The following is a 23,818-nucleotide window of genomic DNA, read 5'->3' on the forward strand; positions in this document are numbered from 1 at the left end:
AAGTATCATTTACGTGACCGAAATAATTTCTAAAGATTTACTAATAACATGGTAAAACTGGAGTACTCACGGGTAGCCAAGGAAAAGGAGATTGAGGACTGAATGGCTTCGAAAGAGATTGACGAGGGTCCAACAAAGTACCCATCCACACAAAGTGAGTAGTACCAAGCGAGCTGATATCAGAACCATGTAGTGAATCATTGATGCTGCACCTGCCTTAGTAGCCTGAAAGTTTGGAAGCACCAAAATGAACATTTTATAAATGATCTTCTTCAAAAGCATTGTAATTCAAGTAAGAACTTAATAGGTTTAGTGGAAGCTAAAATGTGTCTTTAAAAAGTGAAATAAAAGAAAAACTGCCCCATCCCACCTTATCTTCGTAATAATTGAAAATTCAGACTTCGCCAGGCACAGTTGTTTCCTTCTTGCACCCCGAGAGTGCCATCTACAGACCTCTTTTAAGGTCTTTTTATATCATCTAATTTATTAACATTGGAGCTTCTCAAAGTATGTTCCACGGATCACATTATTTTGTTCCATCAGAATGACCTGGGCTACTAATTGGACATGTAAACTCCTAACAACTTTCCTCTCAAGGGGTAAGGAATAAAATCTTGAGTCAAGCAACCTATATTTTAACAACTTAACCAGTGTTTTATTTATTTATTTATTTTTAATTTTTATTTTTTTTCGAGACAAAGTTTCGCTCTGTTGCTGTTGCCCAGGCTGGAGTGCAGTGGCACAATCTTGGCTCACTGCAACCTCCGCCTCCTGGGTTCAAGCGATTCTCCTGCCTCAGCCTCCTGAGTAGCTGCGATACAGGCGTACACCACCACGCCCAGCTAATTTTTGTATTTTTAGTAGAGACAGGGTTTTACCATGTTGGCCAGGATTGTCCTAACTCCTGACCTCGTGATCCACCCACCTCCCAAAGTGCTGGGATTACAGGCATGAGCCACTGTGCCCGGCCTGATTTTTTATGTACATAAACATGGAGAGACACTAATTTATCTGTCTTACTTCCCACTAAACTATAAAGGGCCTCAACAGCAGTAACAATATTTTTATTTTTCTTTGAATCCTCACCTCTAATTTGCTTGGTGAATTAATGTTTAATAAATTAGTGAAGTTTCAAAAAATAATCCGATCTTCTTTGACAGATCCCTATATAAATAAGTTTCTTTTTTAACTTTTGCAAACATGGAAATAATGCATAATCACTTCCAATTCTTTTTATCACAGCTATTCAAATATGCTTCTTCAATCGCAAATCTTTAAAACCGACTAAATATAGTAAGTACTTGTCAAAACTTACTCTGCAATGCCATTTTCTTTCTGAATGAACTAGGGAGAAGAGAATGAGCAAAATGTAGGGGAAAATGGAAGATCCCCATAACCTCTAAGAGAGCAGTGATGGAACCCAAAAAGGAGAAAAAAATTATCTAGAGTCAACAGTACATGGTAGGGGATAAGGAGCTTTTCAGGTCCCTCCTATATATCCGTTTCTTAGTTTACAGATCATATTATGGAGTACCTATAACATATATGCAATATACTGTATACTGAATACTATATATATACAGCATATATACGTAATATATAGTTACTTTAAAATGCAAAGCAGCAGTTAAATAAATGCCATAATGAACGGCTTAAGCCTCAAACTGTGAAGATGGCTCAAGCTCTTCTCAGTCATAGCCTGGCACATAGCTTCATATAACTCCCCTGATACATACCTTCATGCCAATTTACCTCACATATCAAAGCTTAGTAAAGTTATTTAAGCTATTGGAGTTACTCTATTACCTCCTTCTCAAAAGTTCAGGGTTAGAAATAAAAAAGACTATTTCTGCCCAATGTCATCAGAGCACAGAGCTTGGATTTGTTAATTTTGCCTTATTCCAGAGCCCCAAGCCGCTAATCACTGTGGTGTATGTCACAGACCCTTTACCAGGTCCTAGGGGTACAGTGGTAACCAAGACAAACAAAACCCCTGTGCTTATGAAGCTGACTAATCAAGAAAAACAAATATTAAACTTTTATCTAATCATTTTTTTAATTGTAATGAGTGCTATAGGAAGAGTAGGCTGCTATGGAAAGTAAATAACAGGAGATCCTATTCTAGAGATGGCTTGTGTTAGTAAACGGTATTTAAGCTGAGACCTAAAGGATAAGCAAGATTTCGCTAGGTGAGGGGCAGAAAAATATTCATAACATTATGTTAATTTTAAAGTACAGGATATGAAACTGTATATAAATAATTCTCAAATATAGTAAAATAAATGTAAATATAAAATCTTCATACGCATATGAAGATCAGAAGAAAATATAGCAAAATGTGGTCTTTGGCCGGGTGCAATGGCTCACACCTGTAATCCCAGCACTTTGGGAGGCAGAGGCAGGTGGATCACCTGAGGTCTGGAGTTTGAGACCAGCCTGGCCAACATGGTGAAACCCTGTCTCTACTAAAAATACAAAAATTATCTGGGCATGGTGGTGGGCGCCTGTAATCCCAGCTACTTGGGAGGCCGAGGCAGGAGAATCGCTTGAACCAAGGAGTAATCCCAGCTACTTGGGAGGCCGAGGCAGGAGAATCGCTTGAACCAAGTAGGCGGAGGTTGCAGTAAGCCAAGATCATGCCATTTACAGCCTGGGCGACAAGAGCAAAACTCTGTCTGCCCCCCACCCCCCAAAAAAAGTGGTCTTCAATAATGAGATTGTGAGCAATTTTTAAATGTCCTGCTTTATATTTTAGTGTTTTCCAAATTTTTTTCAATAAAATATACTATTTTCCTAGAAAAACAATTTTTAAAAAGAGAGTTGCTTCAGGTTGGTGAAAAAACAGCTAAATTTATTTCTAGTCTTGTGAAGCAAGTATAGAAGTAGAGTTAGCCTGGAGGTGGACAGGCAGAGCTGGCCTGAAGGTGAATAAACAGACTCTACCTACGTGGAGAGGTAGTCCTCTCTGAATAGCATTTCCGTTTATGAATTAATTACCAGCAGCCTCTCCTTAAATATTATTGATCTTTCTCAGGGTAGGGATCCTTTCTGTGATATATGCAAAAAAAGGAGGAAAACATATTTTAATGGAAGGAAGGAAAGATGATTTATGATAGGTTTTATCCGTCTAATTTAGATATTTTAGGAAGAAAATCACTATACAGCTCTTATTTTAAATTTTTGAATAGGCAACACATTCATATCACTCAAAACACAAAACATATAACAGTGCTTGTAGTGAAAAGCTTCCCACCTGCTGATCCTGTCTCCTAGCCACCAACTGTGCAACCTGTTATTAGTTTGTATGTCCTTCTGGAAACAATTTATTCATATATAAGCAAATATATTTTGTTCCCTCCTCCTGTCTTATTTTAAACACTGTTCTGCACCTTGCTTTTTTCATTTAACATCTTGGAGGTCAATACATAAACACATTTTCATGTTGTCAATGGCTGTATGCTATTCCATTATGTAGATGTACCAAAATTATTTAAACATTCCCTTACTGATGAACATTAAGTTATAGAATTAAGAGTTTGATAAAACGATGTTTAAATTTAGCTTAAGTATTCTGTTCCCATTAAGAACTGCAAGCCTTGGCCAGGCACTTGGGATCACACCCGTAATCCCAGCACTTTGGGAGGCCAAGGTGGGTGGATCACTTTAGACCAGAAGTTCGAGACCAGCCTGGCCAACATAGTGAAACCCTGTCTCTACTAAAAACACAAAAATTAGCTGGGTATGGTCGTGGGCGCCTGCAATCCCAGCTACTCAGGAGGCTGTGGCAGGAGAATCGCTCGAACCTGGAAAGCAGAGGTTGCATGAGCTGAGATGGCGCCACTGTGCTCCCGCTTCGACCTAGGCGACAGAGCCAGACTCCATCTCAAAAAAAAAAGAATTGCAAGCCTATTCCAACTAAGGCTATGCAAAAGCTGCTATACTACTTTTAGGGCATTTAAGTTATCTTTGCAGCAACAAGGTAGAAATCCCAGTTTTGAAGGGTTACACACTAACTGGGCATACTAATTGGACATGTACAAGTAGCATGTCCAAGTAACTGAAGGAATGAAAGAAAATCATTTCCTATTTTAACAAATGAAAACATAAAATTCCACTGAGATCCTCTAAAGAAAGAACATGCTTTCACAATATAACAAAAAGTGAGTTTCTATTTTCATCCTCTAAATAAAAACTCTGAAAGAAAAGATTATAAACAGACGTTCCTACTGTGAAAAACAAGGAATCCTACTACCTGTGCTTTTTGGTTAACTTCAAATGGTTTTCAGATCTTGACTTAGTATTTCCAGTTACTCTGCTTCCAGAAATAGGGTTCCTGAAAATCAGAGCTTACACACACAGACCTTCCATGTATGTTTTGGGAAAAAGAAGTTGACTCTCAATTATTTGTGATTATAGTAACTATTCATTTAAAATTTCACACTGAATTATAAGTTCCAAGATTAAAATTATTAGCCACTTCAGCTAAATTAACATTTTTTGTTTTTGTAATCACTTATAGAGCACAAGATAACAATATTTTAAGAAAGCACATTTCCCTGCCTCATTGGGATTTACAAATATATGAAAAATGAGGCCAGGCATGGTGGCTCACGCCTGTAATCCCAGCACTTCGGGAGGCCGAGGCAGGTGGATCACCTGAGGTCGGGAGTTCGAGACCAGCCTGACCGACATGGAGAAACCCCGTCTCTACTAAAAACACAAAATTAGCCAGGCGTGGTGGTGCATGCCTGTAATCCCAGCTACTTGGGAGGCTGAGGCAGGAAAATCGCTTGTACCCAGGAGACAGAGGTTGTGGCGAGCCGAGATCATGCCACTGCACTCCAGCCTGGGCAACAAGAGTGAAACTCCGTCTCAAAAAAAAAAAAAAAAAGGAAAGAAAAATGATACCAATGGCCTAGCTCTGTCAACAACTTTTAATTTTAAAAAGATCATTTAATGTTCTAATTCTTTCTCATTCTGCTCACTAAACTTAGATTCTAATCTTCAGATTAATCCTATACGAATTCTGATACTCACTGGTTTTTAAAATTCTAAGAAACTCAAATAAATGTTTCTTGCTAACAATCTTCTCAAATGGTATATATAAACAGTATCAAGTGAATATTATCTGGAACTGAATGTTTTAGGTGCAATTGTATGTGTACAGATAACACTTCGTATTAATAGTTACCTGAAATTCATCCTATTTTTACTGAAACTATTTAAATTGTTTAAATTGTACTGAAAGTAGCGGAACACAAGCTCCGACCCTACGAATGAATTTTCTAACAGTTTTTGACATTGAATTTAAAAAAATTACACTGCAGGGAAACATTTTTTAAAGTACTGGCAGAACTCACATGGCAGTAAAGTAATTTATTGTTTCATTAAATGGGGACACGTCACGTTTTTAACCTGCACCCATTCTAGTAACTAACTCTAGCTACATGTGATAGAATATAGTGAATGAACTGTTACCTCTGAGATGAGAGCCCATACAAGCCTCCTCGCAAGCATCACTGTGATGAATGCTGCCAGATGATAATCAATGAGATGAAAATTCTACAACAGAAATAAATAACTACATCAGAAAGAAATATGATGTGTATTCAGCTGGCACTACTACAAGAATAGAGGTTTATCCCTCAAAAGATCTTCCTTAGATCTCCACACCCTTACAGATTATGGGAATATGAGAGATCTTGAAGAGACTACGTACCTTCTACTTCTTCTTTCATAACAAATTGCTTTAAGTTTTTAAACACTATTTTAAACTACCTGCAATGTATTCCTCTCCCTTTTCAAAAGTATTACTGTACTAAAAGGAAAAGATTGCAGCTTTGAGTTAACAAGTTATAACCTGCAGAATTATGGCAAGAATAATTTATATAAAATGGCATATTTATAATGTGTCAAACTTAATAGATCAGTTGGGATTCAGTCTTCAGAAGTTACTGTTGTTGGTCTCTTACACAAGCTTAAGTTAATCTAATTGGGCATCTACTAAATTCTCTACTAGATGGTACATCAATTATACTCATTTAGTGTTTCTCCTAGTTTGATTTAGAAGTATGCCTTATGTTTGGTCTCTTCTAAAAAATAATAGCATTACCTAGATGCTGTCTACAGTTCCTTCTAGTTCTAAATCTGTATATACAACTGTGGTAATAAGCAAATGAAAAGTCTTTAGCAACAATATCCCAGGAACCACCAAAATCAGGATGTATTTTCATTTTGATGATCAAAAGGTCTGTAGGTTTCCACAATTCCTTCCAGAATGAAACATTAAATTTCTTGATTACTTAATTTAATAAATCTATACATAGCATCCACAATGCACCAGGTACTCTCCTTCACACTAAAGATACAGTGTGGAAGATGACAGCCAAGGTTCCTGCTCTCCGGGGTCTTACTTTCTACTGTGGTGTCAGAGGGAAAGGAAATGGCAGAGATTACTATTCGTTCCTTCGGCATCACCATAAAATTTAACTAGGCACTGACTCCTAGCCAGCTAAAGGTTCATTTTCCAGCCTCCCTTGCAAAAACTACTTTTAGCCAAGGGATGAGTGAAAAAGTAATACGCACAACTTCTAAGCCATACTCTTCTAGAAGGAGCTGTCCCCTTTTCTCTTTTCTTTCTCCTTCCTGCTGGTCAGATATGATAACTGGAGTTAGAGTACCTGCCTTGGACCACGGTTTGGAAGAAGCATATTGGGGATGGAAGAGCAATAAATACAAAGAGTTGCCATGATGATGTTATATCACCCACCTAAACGTTTATTAAACAGGGAAATAAGTTTCTATTTTGTTTTAGCCACCCTGTTATGGCAGCTAAACCCATATCTTCAATAAATTTGTTTGGAGAAGCAGGGCAAGTAATGACAATAAACAAGCTCCCAAACAAAAGCATTTTAAATAGTTAAAACTGCTTGTAAGAAATAAAACAGTAACAAATAATGACTAAGAAGGAGGTGCAGAGCCCATTTAAACTGGTGGTTAGGGAGGCTATCTCTGAGAGGATGGTATTTGGGCTGAGAGCTGAATGACAAAAAGGCACCTGGCATTACAAGCTCTGGGGACAAAGGGCCCCAGACAGAAGAAACAGCAATCACAAAGGCCCTAAGACAGGAAAATTTATGCCTAGTGTGTCTAAAAAGCAGCAAGAAGGCTGGAGTGAGATAATTATTGTAGTGGGGCAAGATCAGTTAAGAAGCTCTTGCTTTTAATTCGAGTGAAAAATGATAACAGACTGAACAGTGTGAGTAGCAATGGAGATGGAATTAAGTGGCCAAATTTAGTATACATTTTAGAGATAGTACAGCCAGAATGTCAAGAGTGGCTTGCCACTCCTTAGATCATTTCCTTTTCTCCCTCTCTAAGTATAATGGATTCTAACAGTATTTATCCCCTCCTATTTTTGGGACTCCTCCTTGCCTACCCTACTCCTCCAAAATAATGCATGCAGATTCACTCGACCCCTGGCTGATGTCTGGGTCTTATTAATGCATCACCAGTCCATCTAAGACATTTTTAAAAATCAAAATATTGGCCGGGTGCAGTGGCTCACGCCTGTAATCCCAGTAATTTGGGAGGCCAAGGCAGGCAGATCACGAGGTCAGGATATCAAGACCATCCTGGCCAATGTGGTGAAACCCTGTCTCTACTAAAAATACAAAAATTAGCTGGGCATGGTGGTGCATGCCTGTAATCCCAGCTACTCGGGAGGCTGAGACAGGAGAATCACTGAACCAAGGAGTCGGAGGAGGTTGCAGTGAGCAGAGGTCATACCACTGCACTCCAGCCTGCTGACAGAGCCAAACTCCGTCTCAAAAAAAAAATCAAAATATTTAAGTGCCTAATACATCTTTTTGTTAAGCAAATCATGTTATAACCAAATCAATGAAAACGGTAATGTGCTTATGATTAACTCTTTGTAACCCAGAATATTTGATTAATCAGAGCCCTCTATTCCTGACTATTCTGAATATTTACTACTTCTAGCTTTTATGTTTCTTAGGGTTAAGACTCATTCAGTTAATTGGTTGACAGCTAGAATGATATTTCACATATTCAGGTGTCCACATTTTCTTTTTGATATTAAGGTCTTGAAATGGAAAAATAAAAACCTAATAAATAAATCTGACAAAATTATTATGAGTATCTGACCCAGACACTCATAATAGAAGAAAACTTAAAAGACAGACCACATATTTGGGACAGAAGTCCTTGCTAGAGCCTCCTGACCAGGTAACCACCTTCCACGCTTCAATACCTTCAGTGATGGGAAATAACAGTCCAATCTATCTTTGAACAACTCACTGATACAGGCTCCTTTCAGATTCATGGGCTAAACTCTTATTTGCTATTTCACATGTTACTCTTGGCTTCACAATCCAATTTTAAGCTTTGTGTTAGCAAAGATTATGTGCATCAGATAAGTGAGCCAATCTACTCTACAACCTCCATTAAGTGTGCGTTCCTCTACTGCAGAGGCTGGAAAGCTAAAAATGACATTTCCAAACTTTCTTGCAACTCAGACTCTAGATACAATTTAGGTTCTGTCAACCACAGGCATCATATAAAACTTGAATAGAAGTGAGTGAAGTTAGGGGGAAAGGTAGCAAAAGGCATCCATTTTTGGTGGTAAGGGTCAAAGCAAAGGAAGCATTAATTCTGGAGTCAGCAGCTATAACAGCAGGTTCCTGATTATGACAAGAACACTGGCTCCCTGTTTCAAGGCAGTATTTGTAGGTGACTTTTTAAAGAACTATAGTCAGATATGTTAGATTGGGCAAAGAACTCTTCGATGAGACTGAAAATTCAACAAATGAGAAGTTTCCAGGGAAATGTCAACCCAAGTAGAAATTTTATAATGAACTACCCAAGAAGCACTTACAGAATAAATATAGGACTAAAACAGGAAGTAAAGCACAGTAGATTGGTCTGGACTTGGGCACTCACTATGCCGCTATGTGATTTTTGAACCAGTTTATAGGTCTTACATTCATTTATAAAATGGGAGTCATATAATGGTACCTACCCATTTTGTCTTACATTCATATATAAAATGGGAGTCATATAACGGTACCAACCCATTTTTATAAAGAGCAAATGAGATAATACTTGTAAATAATCTACTAAATATTTTAATGTGTGTTCATTATTGACACTGTTAAGATAGTGAGTATTTATTTATAGAACTATATAGCTGTAAAAGGCCTTAAAGAACATCCAATCCAACTTCTTCCTTTTAAAACACCATGGCCAAAAAGGATGAATGAAGTACAGTTCCTACACTCAATAAGCTCTCAATCCAGATAAGAAAAAAAGACAAAAAAAAAATTTGGCACTATACCATTGCAATTTTTCAACACAGAAACTGACATTCTCATCACATGATATTAAGTAGACAGGAGGTCAATATAGCAAGAAAATTTTTAATACCAGGAACAACCAAATGATACAAATATTTAAAACAAAAATTTTTATTCTCTTTCCATACTATCTTAAGGATTGTGGCCCACATTTCCTTTCTATGTTCACCATGATAGGGAGGCTTTCTAATCTTTATTAGTCCCAAACACATATATAAGACAATAGTCTTCTTTCGCCTAGAGCCTATCTCTATCACTCATGCAAATCTGCCATTGCCAACAACCTATCTGTCAAGTCATCCGACTAGCCTTAGTACAGTTTCCACAATCTTAGCTCACTGTAGTCTTGATCTCCTGGGCTCAGGCAATCCTCACTTCAGCTTCCCCAGAAACTAGGACCACAAGTGTGCACTACCATGCCCAGTTAATTTTGTTTATTTTTTGTAGAGACAAGGTCTCACTATGTTGCCTAGGCTGGTCTCAAATTTCTGGGCTCAAGCAATCCTGCTGCCTTCACCTCCCAAAGTGCTGGGATTATAGGCATAAGCCACCATGCCCAGGCCTTACCAATATTTTTTTATGTACCCATCTATGGTGAACTTCTCTGCATCAAGACTATCATGGTACTCTTTTTTTTTTTTTTTTTTGAGACAGAGTCTCGCTCTGTCGCCCAGGCTGGAGTGCAGTGGCTCGATTTCGGCTCACTGCAAGCTCCACCTCCCGGGTTCATGCCATTCTCCGGCCTCAGCCTCCCAAGTAGCTGGGACTACAGGCGCCTGCCATCACACACGGTTAATTTTTTATATTTTTAATGGAGACAGGGTTTCACCGTGTTAGCCAGGATGGTCTCGATCTCTTAACTTCGTGATCTGCCCGCATTAGCCTCCCAAAGTGCTGGGATTACAGGCGTGAGCCACCACGCCCGGCCTATCATGGTACTCTTAATAAATGGAAAGAGAACAGAAGAAACCTACAATATATTTTTATGTACTTCAGCAAACACAGCCAGTTTCTCAATTTCACTTCCCAATTTCCCAATTTTATTTAAGTTCACTATGTACCCAGCTAAAGGACTATATTTAGCTTCTCTTGTAGTTAGGAGTGGACATGTGTGGAAATGATGTAAGCCTGGCCCATAAGAAACTGTCCTTTACATTGCCCTAAGCTCTTTCCCCTTCTGGCTGACAGGGATGGGCCACAGCCACCTTGGAGGTCACATGTTGGAAGACAGTAGAATCTCCATCAGCCTGGGTCCCCTGAAGAACTCCTGGCAACCAGGACAACTGCCTCAGAGTTTATTTGTTACAGAAGCTACCACTATCCTAATTCAGCCATTAAAAGGGTAGAGTTGTTAGAATGTAGTAACACTGACACCTTATACTTACAAATTTAAAATGGTGTAGAGAAAACTAAATACCAAAACCTTTCCGTGATATTATTATAAAAAATTATTTAAATGTTTTCTGCATTTTCATTTATATTTTTACTTCCTCTGGTAGTACTTATAATTTAACCATCTTATCATGAAATTTTATTTCTGAAAGTAATCTGTGGCCTAGCAGAAAAACATTTTATTAAAAGAAAAATTATTAAGAAAAACAATTTCTACAGAAAGGCTTTCCAGGTAGTTTCTTGGGTAAGTAACATGAAGAACTTAAAGTCTGAGTAAGACTTACCAGTGATGTACAAGAAGCAGGATGATTGTAAGGATACCACCACACTGTTTTATAAATGTTGATGTACTGAATGAAAAGAGCAACCAACAGGTAGATGAAAAAAAGGAATTCAAAGAGTAGGCTCCCATCCACAGGCAAGTCAGGAATTTGGCAATGACGAACAGGACCTGGGGTGATTAAGGCTGTGATAGGTGGGACTGGAAGGCCAATAGCACTACCATTCCTGAAAGAGAAAACTATGGTTAACTCAAATGGTGATAACCTCCAGTATCACAGAACATAAAGGGCTCCTGCTGTCTCCTCCATCTACCCCTTCACTGTCTGCTTTCCCCACAAGACTCCATCCTGGGATCCTCTTCTCTTCTCCCTCCACACTTTCTGTCAGTGATCTAAGATGCAGCTATGGCCTCCATTATCTCCTACATGATGAAGACTATAATTTCTCTCCATAGAGCTCACTGCTAAATTACAGACACATTATTCAACTCCCTACTGGACATCTCTGTGTTCTTCCCTCTTATAGTCCTGACCTAAGTTCATGGCCCACTCAGTTAGCTGCCCACATCAGAAACCTGGGAGTCATATTAAAACTTTTCTTGGCCAGGCGTGGTGGCTCACACCTGTAATCCCAGCATTTTGGGAGGCCGAGGCGGGCGGAACACCTGAGGTCAGGAGTTCAAGACCAGCCTGGCCAACATGATGAAACCTCATCCCTACTAAAAATACAAAAATTAGCCAGGCATGGTGGTGGACACCTGTAATTCCAGCTACTTGGGAGGCTGAGGCAGGAGAATCACTTGAACCTGGGAGGTGGAGGTTGCAGTGAGCCGAGATCATGCCACTGCACTCCATCCTGGGTGACAGAGCGAGACTCCATTTCAAAATAAAAAAAAAATTTAAAAAAAAACACAACTTTTCTTCTGCCTCTCCATGTCCAATCACTCTCTAATTCTCCTAGATTCCACTTTATAAAACTTTGTCCAAACTGTACCTTCCTCTTTAAACTCATTTGCTTTAGTTCAAGCATTCACTATTTTCACCAAACTATTGCAGTAATCCTCCTATACTCAATTCCACTTTCACCAAACTCTCCAACCTGTCTTCAGGGATCTTTCTAAGGTAAAACTCTGATAGTGTTACTCTTACCTAAAAACCTTTAATGGCTCTCTACTACCAGTGGGGTAATAGCCAAAAATTTTTAGTAGCCCTATGAGGTCCCTCAGCTTAACAGACTAGCTTCACCTCATCACTCCTTCACATGCACCCTATACGATACTTACGCTATTTGCTTTCTGGAACATACAAGCTCTTTTGCACGTTATTCCCTTTAAATGTACTAATCACCTTCCATAATCACCTTCCTTAACTTCTCACATACATATGTACTGACAAAATCCTTCAAAACTTTTTTTTAACTCAATTCTTCAAGATTTTTAAGCTACTCAAACACATTCTCTGGGAAGCTTATTCTCACTCCATCAAAACTGATTCATCTCTCCTCTGTGCCACCATAATACCTAACTACACCTTTATTACTGTACTTTTCATATTGTTACACAATTTTTTGTATGCATCTATGTGTTGTCTACCAGAACATAATCTTAAGAACAGAGACTATACTTTTCTTAATTCACTGCAAATATGTACCTTAGGTTGAGAAGGCAGTAGACCAATACAGTTATGAAAAAGAGAGATATCCCTTAAAACACAAAAAGATGCAGAGATTTTAATCCCTATCTTCTTATTGTTCTTTCTTCCATGCTCTTTTACACATCAGAAATAGCTGGGCTATCTAAAGGTATAAGATGGAAGTAAGAGAAAAGTCTCCTTTGTTTATATGCCTGGGAATACTTACAGAGATCTAAGGATGTACTATTATTTACAGACCAAAGAAAAGAAGCTTGGCTTAGATACTTCCAAAGAAGATTTGAGAGAAGGAACAAAATTCACGTTACCATTCTACTCTAAAATTTCCAAATATAGAAATTGGTATGTAGCAGTTACAGTACTTTAAGTGACTCATGGGAATATGAACTCTGCTGATTCTGAACAGTTAAGAATACTATGGCAGAAACTCAGAAGACCTAGAAGGGAAGAACAGGAACTGGGGGAGGAGGGTATGGAAAAGATTATAAGTTTCTTCTTCTCATTCCCAGAGTATACTCCAACAGAGCAAGCCTACCAAGTAACACATTGTGAACCACCAGTAGGTCTCAGAACCATACCTGCTCAATCATAAATCAGTCTTTGAGGTGGGCCATAGCACTGTAAAAACTCCAGGAGGCACCATTCCACAAAATACAACATGAAAGGCAGCCTCTGAAGTTTACAAGTTGGTAGACTTGCATGAAGAGGATTACAACAAGAAGCCAATCTATTCCCTCACTCCAGCTGATTTATGAAATTAAAAACTCTGATGAGAAGTTACAAGATTACGAGCCTCTACTCCAGACAAACTAAAAATTCTTATTTCCCTTCAGTCAAAAATACACTAAGGGGGAACACATGCTAAATTACTTGTTATGACTTAAGGGTTAAAAGGTTCTTAGAGAATTTTTCCCAAGTGAAGTAGACAAATGTGTTTTTACCATTAACAAAGTCAATAAAATGCTGGGCCTCAAAAAAGATATTCAAAACAAAGTAGAAAAGACCTACACTTATCATACTCTATACAGCTTTGACTATTAAACGTCAAGCCAGAAAACAAATAGACCAAGGTCAAATAAAACGAGATCTGGCTGGGTGCGGTGGCTCAAGCCTGTAATCCCAGCACTTTGGGAGGCCAAGGCAGGCGGATCACGAGGTCAGGAGTTCGAGATCAGCCTGGCCAACATGGTGAAACCCCGTCTCTACTAAAAATACAAAATTAGCTGGGTGTGGTGGCGTGTGCCTGTTATCCTGGCTACTCGGGAGACCAAGGCATGAGAATCGCTTGAACCAAGGAGGCAGAGGTTGCAATGAGCCGTGATCGTGCCACTGCACTCCAGCCTGGTGACAGAACAAGACTCTGTCTCAAAAATAAATAAATATATAAAATAAACGGGATCTAGAGATCTGGAGCATCAGTGGAAAAAAAGTACTTCTATATAAAAAGAATCTATGAGATTATGTCTTCTCTATCTGATCTACAAAGTTGAAAACTTGAGAAGAGATATGATCATTTTTAAAACTAAAATAAACAGATTGTCAATATATCTCAGAAAATCAGTCACAGAGGTATTATTTAGGAAAAAATGTAAGCATTATTCCTCTAATAGAATATAAAAATAGGGCCAGGCGCAGTGGCTCACGCCTGTAATCCCAGCACTTTGGGAGGCCGAAGCAGGTGGATCAAAATTAGTCGGGCGTGGCGGCACATGCCTGTAATCCCAGCTACTTGGGAGGCTGAGACAGGAGAATCGCTTGAACCCAGGAGGCGGAGGTTGCGGTGAGCTGAGGTAGCACCATTGCACTACAGCCTGGGCAACAAGAGTGAAACTCCATCTCAAAAACAAAAACAAAAAAAGAATATAAAAATAGATTTAAGAATCTATTCAGAACCCATATAAATTCTCTAGCAATGAGTTGTGACAACACATGTGAAGTGCTACTCATCCAGGAAAGCTCATTAGAGACTTGATGCCCAGGGTTTTTATTGGGGGCTGGCCACATGGGCACCTTCTTTCTAGCAGTACCAAAATTCTAGACTCCCAAAAAGAAAGCAGGTGTTCAACATAGCTACTCTTAGGAAGGCCTGCTTACAAGGCTTACATCTGGGAACCATGACTAGTAAACAGTTCCCTACAGTGATATAAACTTTCCCTAAATAACTAGAGTGGCTCACTGTGCCTAAACTGTCTATACAAACAATGTGGTTTATGCTGAACACCTGTGTTTTGTCCTTGCATATAAAGTCTGTGTGTGGCAAAGGGTTAACACAGCAGGCCTGAGACTGACTGGTATGGAGCCAGCAAGCAGCAGAATTTAGGGAAGCAAATGGATGAAAGAAGAAAGATTCAAAGGCATAAAGAGGAATAGAAGAGATAGGGAAAGCAGTGGTCATTTGGACACGTTCAGGTGATATTATTAACAAAGTATATGCAAGGAATAAGCAAAGAAAACAATAGTTCTTCTCAAATAAGATTCTCCCTCAATCAGGAACTCTCTAAGAAATCCAGAAATACACAATATATCTTCCTTTTTTAAAAGGATAATACTTTAAATACACTGTTGCAAGAACAAATCCCTGCTCCCCAAGGGTGGACAGCAGGACAAGGAACTACAATTTCAACCTTGACTGTGTTACCAAACTAGCTCCTTGACATTCTAGAGTTTAACTTCACCAATCAGACCACAAGCACCTACCAAACAGGGAAAAATTCTCTCCTCTCCAGCTGACCTATGTCTGTCTTGCAGAATCAAATGTATCATCCAAAAGTATGTAATATTGAAGCAATTATCTATTTCCCTCCAATACTGTATAGACACTCCAGAAGTGAGTTCTCCTCATCTGGACACTCCTTCTTTCTATATATCCTTCCTAAAACTATATTATAAGCTATCCGCTAGTTCTTTCATGTTTTCATACCTCGTCCCCAGGTCTTTTATAACAAATTATTCCAGCTGCTTGCTTCCCACCAAGAAAGAAATATAAAGCTTTCTTTTCCCCAAATAATTTCTCCAGGTAAACATGTCACAAATAATCACTCAATAATAGTCTTGGTGACTTTTCAAACCATAAACAATTATTTCTTTCATTTTAAAATGTTGGAAAATACTTTCTTCTACCCACTCCCTCCCTCCCCCCAGTTAATTGCTAAATAAACATATGTTAAAGGAGGAGAGAAAGGCAGATTAAAGCAACCATGGTTGGAACCTTGAATACCAGGATAGAAGAGCTACAGTGAAGGCAGAGAAAAGAATACCAAACCCAGTCAAGAGCAGAGGTATTTTCTGAACGTTCCTACTTCTTCCCAGTATACCATCTGCAGACTCTAAGTGCAAGCAGAAGCATCTACAAATGACATTTTCATTGGCTTTCAGTTCTTTTTAATAGCAGAACACTTTATTTTCCTTTCCTCATGATATTTTACATAGTATCTTAATATTTAAAACACATAGGAAAATGAGTCAGTCTAATTAAGAGAAGACTAGGAAAACTCAAGCCTAGACTGTTAGGCTTGCCTGATCCATTTTCCCTTCTAAGCCCTCCTACAGCAACCCCTGAGACACTGAAGAGGGATTTCATGGGACAGTCTAAGAACATTTTTATCTAGAGAACATAATTATCTAGAGGAATCCTCAAAGCCAAAGTCAAAGAGAACGAACAAAGAACTGCTAGAGTTAGGAGGCAAAGTTAGAATTTTTTAGTTGGCTAGAATCCTAGTTAGGGACAGCTAAGATTTTCTATCACAATTTGAAAGTACTGAATCAATAAGTTGATAGCATATATTAATAAAATTAAGGCATGTACCTCAAAGAGCAAACAACTTTTATCTCAATACCTATATTAGATAGTACCTTTCTTCAAAAGCATTTTCGCATATTCTCATTCTTATTTTTAAGTATATAAAATAATACTTATTTGTAGAAATTTTGTAAAATTCAGTAAAGTTTTTTAAAGTTACTGCAATTTACTACTTCATTTATTTCAACATCCTGCTATGATGCAAACAGTACCATCATTTTTAAAATAAGGAAATCCAACGAACGGCAGGGTAAAAAATACTCTAGCATAAACTAGTTACTCTGTATACATACATAAACAAAACTCGGATTAAAAATTAGTATGAGAATCGGAGACTGGAAAAATCCCTTCAAACTGGAATTTCAGGGAGAGCTCCACTGAAATGATGAGATCAGAACTAATTTTAAAGATTGGGTGGAAGAGGGATTGGAAAGTCAGGAAAAAAAAGGACAAAGGTCAGGCCTAGAAAACAAAAGTGCATAAATACCATTAGACAGGCCTGAAAATACAGTAGTACTGATTGCTAGCTCTGAAAATTAAAATCAAGACAAGAGAAAAACTTTTTTCAGGGAGGAAGGAGAAATTAGCTGGCAGAAAATATCTTGAGCAAATACTTGATTAGGTAAAAGTATCTCTTTGAACTGCTACATTATCAAACCTCCTGATGGCATGGGCTACCCCAGCTAAAAAACAGCTAACATTTATTAAGACCAAACAATTTTTTGACAATTTAAAATCCTTGATGGAATTTGACTTATAATTTGCCCTCTAAAAAAAGAATGCTTATAAGTAGATAAACCATCACACTTACCTTGTATTTTCATTCACTTCTCCCTTCTTCTAATAGATAAAAAGGGGATAACAAGAATTTAGATGATCACAAAATAAAGAATGGGACTGCTTTCACTTTGTGGGCCCCATTTCACATCTTTTTACCTCCAAAGTATTTTGGAATTCTGAATTTTGTCTTGAAGGGCAGGATTTCTACCTCAGTGTCAAGAATAAATCTCAATAAGCAAATATCTGAATGACATGATGACTTTTATGTTAGTCTTACTGATCAAAGGACATTAAAATTATATATAGCCTTATTTTTTCTTTACCTGTTTCTCAAGCCTGTTCCATTGCCACAGCCTCCACCAACCAAAGTCTGCAAAGAAGGTAAAGCTGAACGGCTTAGCTGTTGCCGACTAGGGCCCCTCCTTCCACCGGGCATGTCCAGGAACCAGTCTGCTTCCAGTGCCACCTGTAGTTGCAACCCAGGTTAATGGTTGTCAACCAGTTTCAACTCTGAACGACAACAAAAACATTTAAATATCAGTAGACTATTTTTAAAGTAGGCAACAAAACAACGAGAAACACTGAGTAAGCAGGCCTTACAAAATAAGATTTTCAAACGAATGTTCCCAGTGTCTACTACTTACGTTATTCGAATTAAAGGACTACTCAGACTCTAATGGGTCAAAAGCCTAAGTTCTGATCTAAGCTCTGTTCAGCTTTAGGCAAGTGATGATTTGTGTCTTTTGTCAACTGATTTGTATCATCTGTAAGATATTATAATCAAATAGAAGTTTACAAGAAACATCACACCTTATACATTTCCAGCTCAATGTTTCACACTTAAACTACTTGAAATATAGAAGAATTGGCACTTTATAAAACGTTAGGTTTTGTTATCAAGGGATATGGCTTGTGAGCTCAGATGGTCACATATTATCTGACCTTATCCGGATAAGTTAACTTCTGAGTGTGTTCTTCTGAGTGTGTTTCTTCAAGGGGGGGGCGGGGGGGGAGTGTCCCCTGTTCTGCAGAGGTTGTCAGGACTGAGGAAGTGGAATGAAAGGGTACCAGTAGTTCTTTTAACAGTTTAAAAGTAAAACTGTTCGAGTGGTATCTCTATATGTTAGGGTTAAAATATTGAAAGAAACTCTTCAAGGGGATGCCCGCTCCAGAAAAGCTGGTGTAAAATCATATAGAAATTACTGAAACTGCAAGATTAAGAAGCAAGTAAAAGATAAAGATCCTCACTGGAAAAAAAAAAAAAAAAGCTCTTTTCATCATTCTACGGCAAAAATCATGATTCTGTCAACATGGATACCAATGTTTCCTAAACAATACAACTAAAACCCAAGGATGACACTGGAAAAAACCCGTGTTTTCAAATGCTCCCTATTCCTAACAGCCTTCGGCTGTAAACTAACCCCAAGTCAAACAAAGCATTCAAACCGCTGGATGCAGGGGCTGCTGGTCCTTGCTCCATTAACAAGCAAAGGGAAAGAAAAGTGCAGGGAAAAAACCGGGACGGAAGAGGTGAGAGTATGCGGTGTGGTGGACTGCAGGAGACCACAAACTTCAACAGACTGGTCCCTAAGAGAAGTCGGCAGAAAGGTAGACAAAGCAGTCTCCGCCGCACACCCAAGAGGGCCGAGGCAGGTCCAGGACAGCCGGACCTTGGGGCAGCTCAGTAATACTCACGCATGGAAGAGTCCCAGCCGGTGGGGCGGGATCCCTAGAAAGCGGCGACAACTTTACAGACTGGACCCCAGGTAAGGGAACTCCCTCCCAGCGTTGGAACGCTGCAAACCAGCTGCTTGGACGCAGGCAGCCCCCGCCTAGAGAATCAAGAAAAGGTGTCCAGGCTTCGGGCTGCCAGACTCAGACCCAGACTCCGAGGCAGTTCCAGTGCCAGAGCTAAAGCTAGAGCCAGAGCCTGATACTTCAGCACCCATCCCTAGCCTCCATTACCGCGGAGCTGAGCAGACGTGGCAGCGCACGGCGATGACGTCAGCTACGCGACCGCGGTCGGCCCCAGCCGCGAGTGCGCCCCCGGAACCAGCCGGCACGACAACCCCTACCATTTGCACCTGCGCAGTGGGGCGCGCCTTCTCCTCTTAACTCGCGGTCCCGCCCCTTCCGGCCAGTGTTGGCCAAAGCATTTCCTCTTTCGGCCTCAGTCAGCTAGCGGCTACGAGGTGCGGGCACCATGCTACTGATCCTTCTTGCTGTCTCTTGGACTCCATGTAATAACCATGTACAAGTTATCACCGCCATTTTACAGATGAGTGTAGATTAGGAGGTGTCACCTAGGGTCACGTTACTGCTAAGTGAGGGAGCCCAAGTCATGAAGTCATGCGTCAGCATCCAACCCTGCGCTTATTGTTTGCTAAGAACTAGACAGATGCTGTGGTTACAAAGCGAATACCACAAAAGCTCAGAGTCTAGTGGAAGAGAGGCGACACTAAGAAAATACAGTAATTACCATTTGTTACAATATAAAAGTATGTCCAAGGTCCAGAGATAGCATGTAACACTAATGAATTCTGTGGGATGGTGGTGATGTCAATATCAAGAAAAGCTTTGCAGAGAGCTTGGGGTTTCAGCCAAGACTCCACAAAGGCATAGGGGCTTTGTGGGAGAATGGCAGTCCTCCTGGAGAAGTGGCAGATAAAAAGGTAAAGATCTGTGAGCAACGTCATCTTGAGTTCAGGAATTGACAATAGTTTGGTATTAGAAGAAGAGTAAGAGTGTCAAGAGGAGCATTTGTGTAATCTTTCACTCCAGAGATTTTAATCTCCTTAATAGAAAGTTGTTTGTATTGATTGAATGATTAACCTTTATTAAGAATTTTGTTGTGTCAGGCACTGGATTAGTAGCTTTACACATTTCATTTAAATCTCACATTTTGATAGCTTCTACTATGGTTATTATTTTACAGAAGAAACTGAAGTTAAGAGAAGTTAAGTAGCTTGTTGAAAATAGCCTGCCTGGCCAGGCAGGGTGGCTCATGACTGTAATTCCAACACTGGGAGGCCAAGGCAGGAGGATCGCTTGAGCCCAAGAGTTTGAGACCACCCTGAGCAATATAGTGGAACCTTGTCTCTACGAAAAAAGTAAAAAAATAAATCAGGCATGGTGGCTCACACCTGTAGTCCCAGCTACTTGGGAGGCTGAGGTGGGAGGATCACTTGAGCCCTGGAGGTCAAGTTTGCAGTGAGCCGAGATTGTGCCACTGCACTCCAGCCTGGGCAACAGAGAGAGACCCTGTCTCAATAATAATAATAATCATAATAGAAAAAAAAGAAAATAGCCTGGCTAATAAGAGCCAGAACCAGAATTTAGAGCCAGAATGACTGATATCGAAACCAGTAAAGTTGCTAATATTCCCAAATATTCCTAATGTCCTAATGTACCACAGAGCTGTCACTTAGGAATACACACAAGTCTCCAACTTAGGATGGTTTGACTCACAATTTTTCAACTTTATGATGGTGCAAAACCAACACTCATTCAGTAGAAACTGTACTTCCAGTACTCGTACAACCATTCTGTTTTTTTTTCATTTTTAAATACAGTCATGTGTCCCATAATGATGTTTCAATGAAAGACCACATAAATGATGGTGAGCCCATGAGAGTATAATAAAACTGAAAAACTCCTATTGCCTAATGATGTAGCTGTCTTTATGTTGTAGTGCAATGTATCCTGGTGTACACAAACCTGCACTACCAGTTGTATTAAAGTATAGCACATACAATTATGTACAGTATAACATACTAAATAATGATAATAAATTACTTTGTTACTGGTTTATATATTTACTATACTATACATTTATTGTTATTTTAGATTGTACTCCTTCTACTTATTTAAAAAAAATGAAAGTTAACTGTAAAACAACCTCAGGCAGGTCTTTCAGAAGGTATTCCAGAAGAAGGCATTGTTATCATAGGAGATGGCAGTTCCATGTGTGTTCTTGCCCCTGAAGATCTTCCAGAGGGACAAGATGTGGAGGTGAAAGATGGTGATATTGATGATCCTGACCCTGCATAGGCCTGACCCAAACACACACGTGTGTGTTTGCATATTAGTTTTCAACAAAATAGTTTAAAAAGTAAAAAACAAAATAAAACATTTTAGAAATAGAAAAAAGCTTATAGAATAAAGATAGAAATAAAGAAAATAGGTCGGATGCAGTGGCTCATGCCTATAATCCCCGCACTTTGGGAGGCCAGGAGTTTGACAGCAGCCTGGCCAACATGGCGAAACCCTGTCTCTACTAAAAATACAAAAATTAGCCAGGTGTTATGGTGTACACCTGTAATGCCAGCTACTCAGGAGGCTGAGGCACGAGAATTGCTCGAACCTGGGAGGCAGAGGTTGCAGTCAGCTGAGATAGCACCACTGCACTCTAGCCTGGGCAACAAAGCGAGACGGTCTCAAAAAAAAAAAAAGAAGAAAGAAAGAAAGAAAAGAAAAGAAAGGAGGGAGGGAGGGAGGAAGGAAGGAAAAGAAAGAAAAAAATATTTTTGTATGGCTGTACAATGTGCTTGTGTTTTAAGCTAAGTGTTATTACAAAGTCAAAAAGTTGAAAAAAAGTTTGTACAGTAAAAAAGTTACAATAAGCTAATTTATTACTGAAGAAAGAAAAACGTGTTTATAAGTTTAGTATGGTCTAACTGTACAGTGTTTACAAAATCTATAGTAGCGTAATGTTCTAGGTGTTCACATTTACTCACCACTCACTGACTTATCCAGAGCAACTTTCAGTCCTGCAAGCTCCATTCATGGTAAGTGCCTTATACAGGTGTATCATTTTTACTCATTTACTGTACCTTTTCAATGTTTAGATACACCAATACTTACCATTGTGTTACAGTTGCCTGTAATATTCAGTACAGTAACATGCTGAATAGGTTTGTAGCCTAGGAGCAATAGGCTATGCCAAATATCCTCAGTATGTAGTAGGCTATACTAGCTAGGTTTGTGTAAGTATAATCTATGATGTTCACACAACAACAAAATTGCCTGACACATTTCTCAAAACATATTCCCATTGTCAAACAACACATGACTGTACTGCACACCTTCCTGGAAGTAGAAAAATTTTTGACTAAAGTTTCATTTGGATTCCAGAAGAAATATGCCATAGTTTTGGATATACATTTTTTTTCCTGTCTGTTCACCCAAAGTGAGCCTCACTCATACAAAAACTGGGTGGTTCTGCCCTGGCGGAATATAGACCAAATGCCCATATGGGTGTAATATGTGACCGATACGGCCCATTCCTAGGTAATCAACATTATTTTCTCTTCCACCATTCCTTAACGTGCATCCTAAAGCCTCCACTACTGTCAAGCTAAATTTGATCCCCACCTTCTGCAAATTATGGCTCCCATGTTTTTAGTGACTCCAGCACAATATTCCTTAACTGTAACGTTTCCTTTTCTTCAGTACAAAATATACCCCTCCTACCCCTTTCTCCAGATTTCCACTTCATATTGATCTTTTCCTCCACTGAAACCAGTGGCACTTAACTATTGCCTTAAATTGTAAACTATCTCTAAGGAAGCATATTTGTCTTCCCTACTAGTTCTAAACTCCTGGGAGCACAGATTTGATCTTGTACTTCCCTGTATTTCCATATTTCCACAAGGCTTAGGGATATAACCATGTACATTTTAGAAAATAGATAAATATTGCTGGGCGCAGTGGCTCACGCCTGCAATCCCAGCACCTTGGGAGGTCGAGGCTGGTGGATCACCTGAGGTCGGGAGTTCGAGACCAGCCTGACCAATATGGAGAAACCCCATCTCTACTAAAAATACAAAATTAGCCGGGTGTGGTGGCGCAAGCCTGTAATCCACCTACTCAGGAGGCTGAGGCAGGAGAATTGCTTGAACCCAGGAGGCGGAGGTTGCGGTGAGCCAATATTGAGCCATTGCACTCCAGCCTGGGCAACAAGAGCGAAACTCCATCTCAAAAAAAAAAAAAGAAAATAGATAAATATATCTACACTGACCTATGTATACCTGTATAAAGATATATACCTGTACTATACTATATACCTATATTGTCCAGTATCATGTTACCCACTGTCAAGAAACAAAATTTCATCAAATTTAGTTTAAAGTTCTTGGCCAGGCATGGTGGCTCACGCCTGTAATCCCAGCACTTTGGGAGGCCGAGGTGGGCAGATCACCTGAGGTCAGGAGTTTGAGACCAACCTGGCCAACATGGTGAAACCCTGTCTTTACTAAAAATACAAAAATTACCCGGGCATGGTGACACACTCCTGTAATCCCAGCTACTCGGGAGACTGAGACAGAAGAATTGCTTGAACCTGGGAGGCAGACGTCGCAGTGAGCCAAGATTGTGGCACTGCACTCCAGCCTGGGCAACAGAGTTAGACTGTCCTCTGTCTCAAAAAAAAAAAAAATCGAATTGGCTTTTATTAGTGATTCATGAATCAGGCAGCATCTCATCTATAAAACAGAAAAGTGTTCTAATGAGCTGAGCAGAAGGGGTTGGGCTTATAGGCAGAA

At 39.4% G+C, this 23,818-nt stretch overlaps 1 protein-coding gene across 4 annotated transcripts in view; it reads right to left on the minus strand.

Annotated features, from left to right (window-relative positions):
* TMEM39A (transmembrane protein 39A) overlaps positions 1–20,691 on the minus strand; it is a 36,869-nt gene extending 16,178 nt beyond the window's left edge. Inside the window, exons 1-5 of one of the 4 annotated variants that reach the window (XM_034957152.3) lie at positions 18,972–20,689; positions 17,600–17,742; positions 11,051–11,273; positions 5,479–5,562; positions 71–225 (exon numbers count right to left, since the gene is read on the minus strand). In XM_034957152.3, the coding sequence (XP_034813043.1) occupies positions 71–225; positions 5,479–5,562; positions 11,051–11,273; positions 17,600–17,712 (575 nt within the window). In that variant the 5' untranslated portion in view covers positions 17,713–17,742; positions 18,972–20,689. Of the gene's footprint in view, positions 1–70; positions 226–5,478; positions 5,563–11,050; positions 11,274–17,599; positions 17,787–18,971 lie in introns of all 4 variants that reach the window. The other 3 variants (XM_003825143.5, XM_063602902.1, XM_034957154.3) reach the window with 3 other exon arrangements.
* Between the last annotated feature and the right edge of the window lie 3,127 nt (positions 20,692–23,818).

Source organism: Pan paniscus, chromosome 2 (genome assembly GCF_029289425.2).
Source record: "Pan paniscus chromosome 2, NHGRI_mPanPan1-v2.0_pri, whole genome shotgun sequence".
Lineage (NCBI taxonomy): Eukaryota > Metazoa > Chordata > Mammalia > Primates > Hominidae > Pan > Pan paniscus.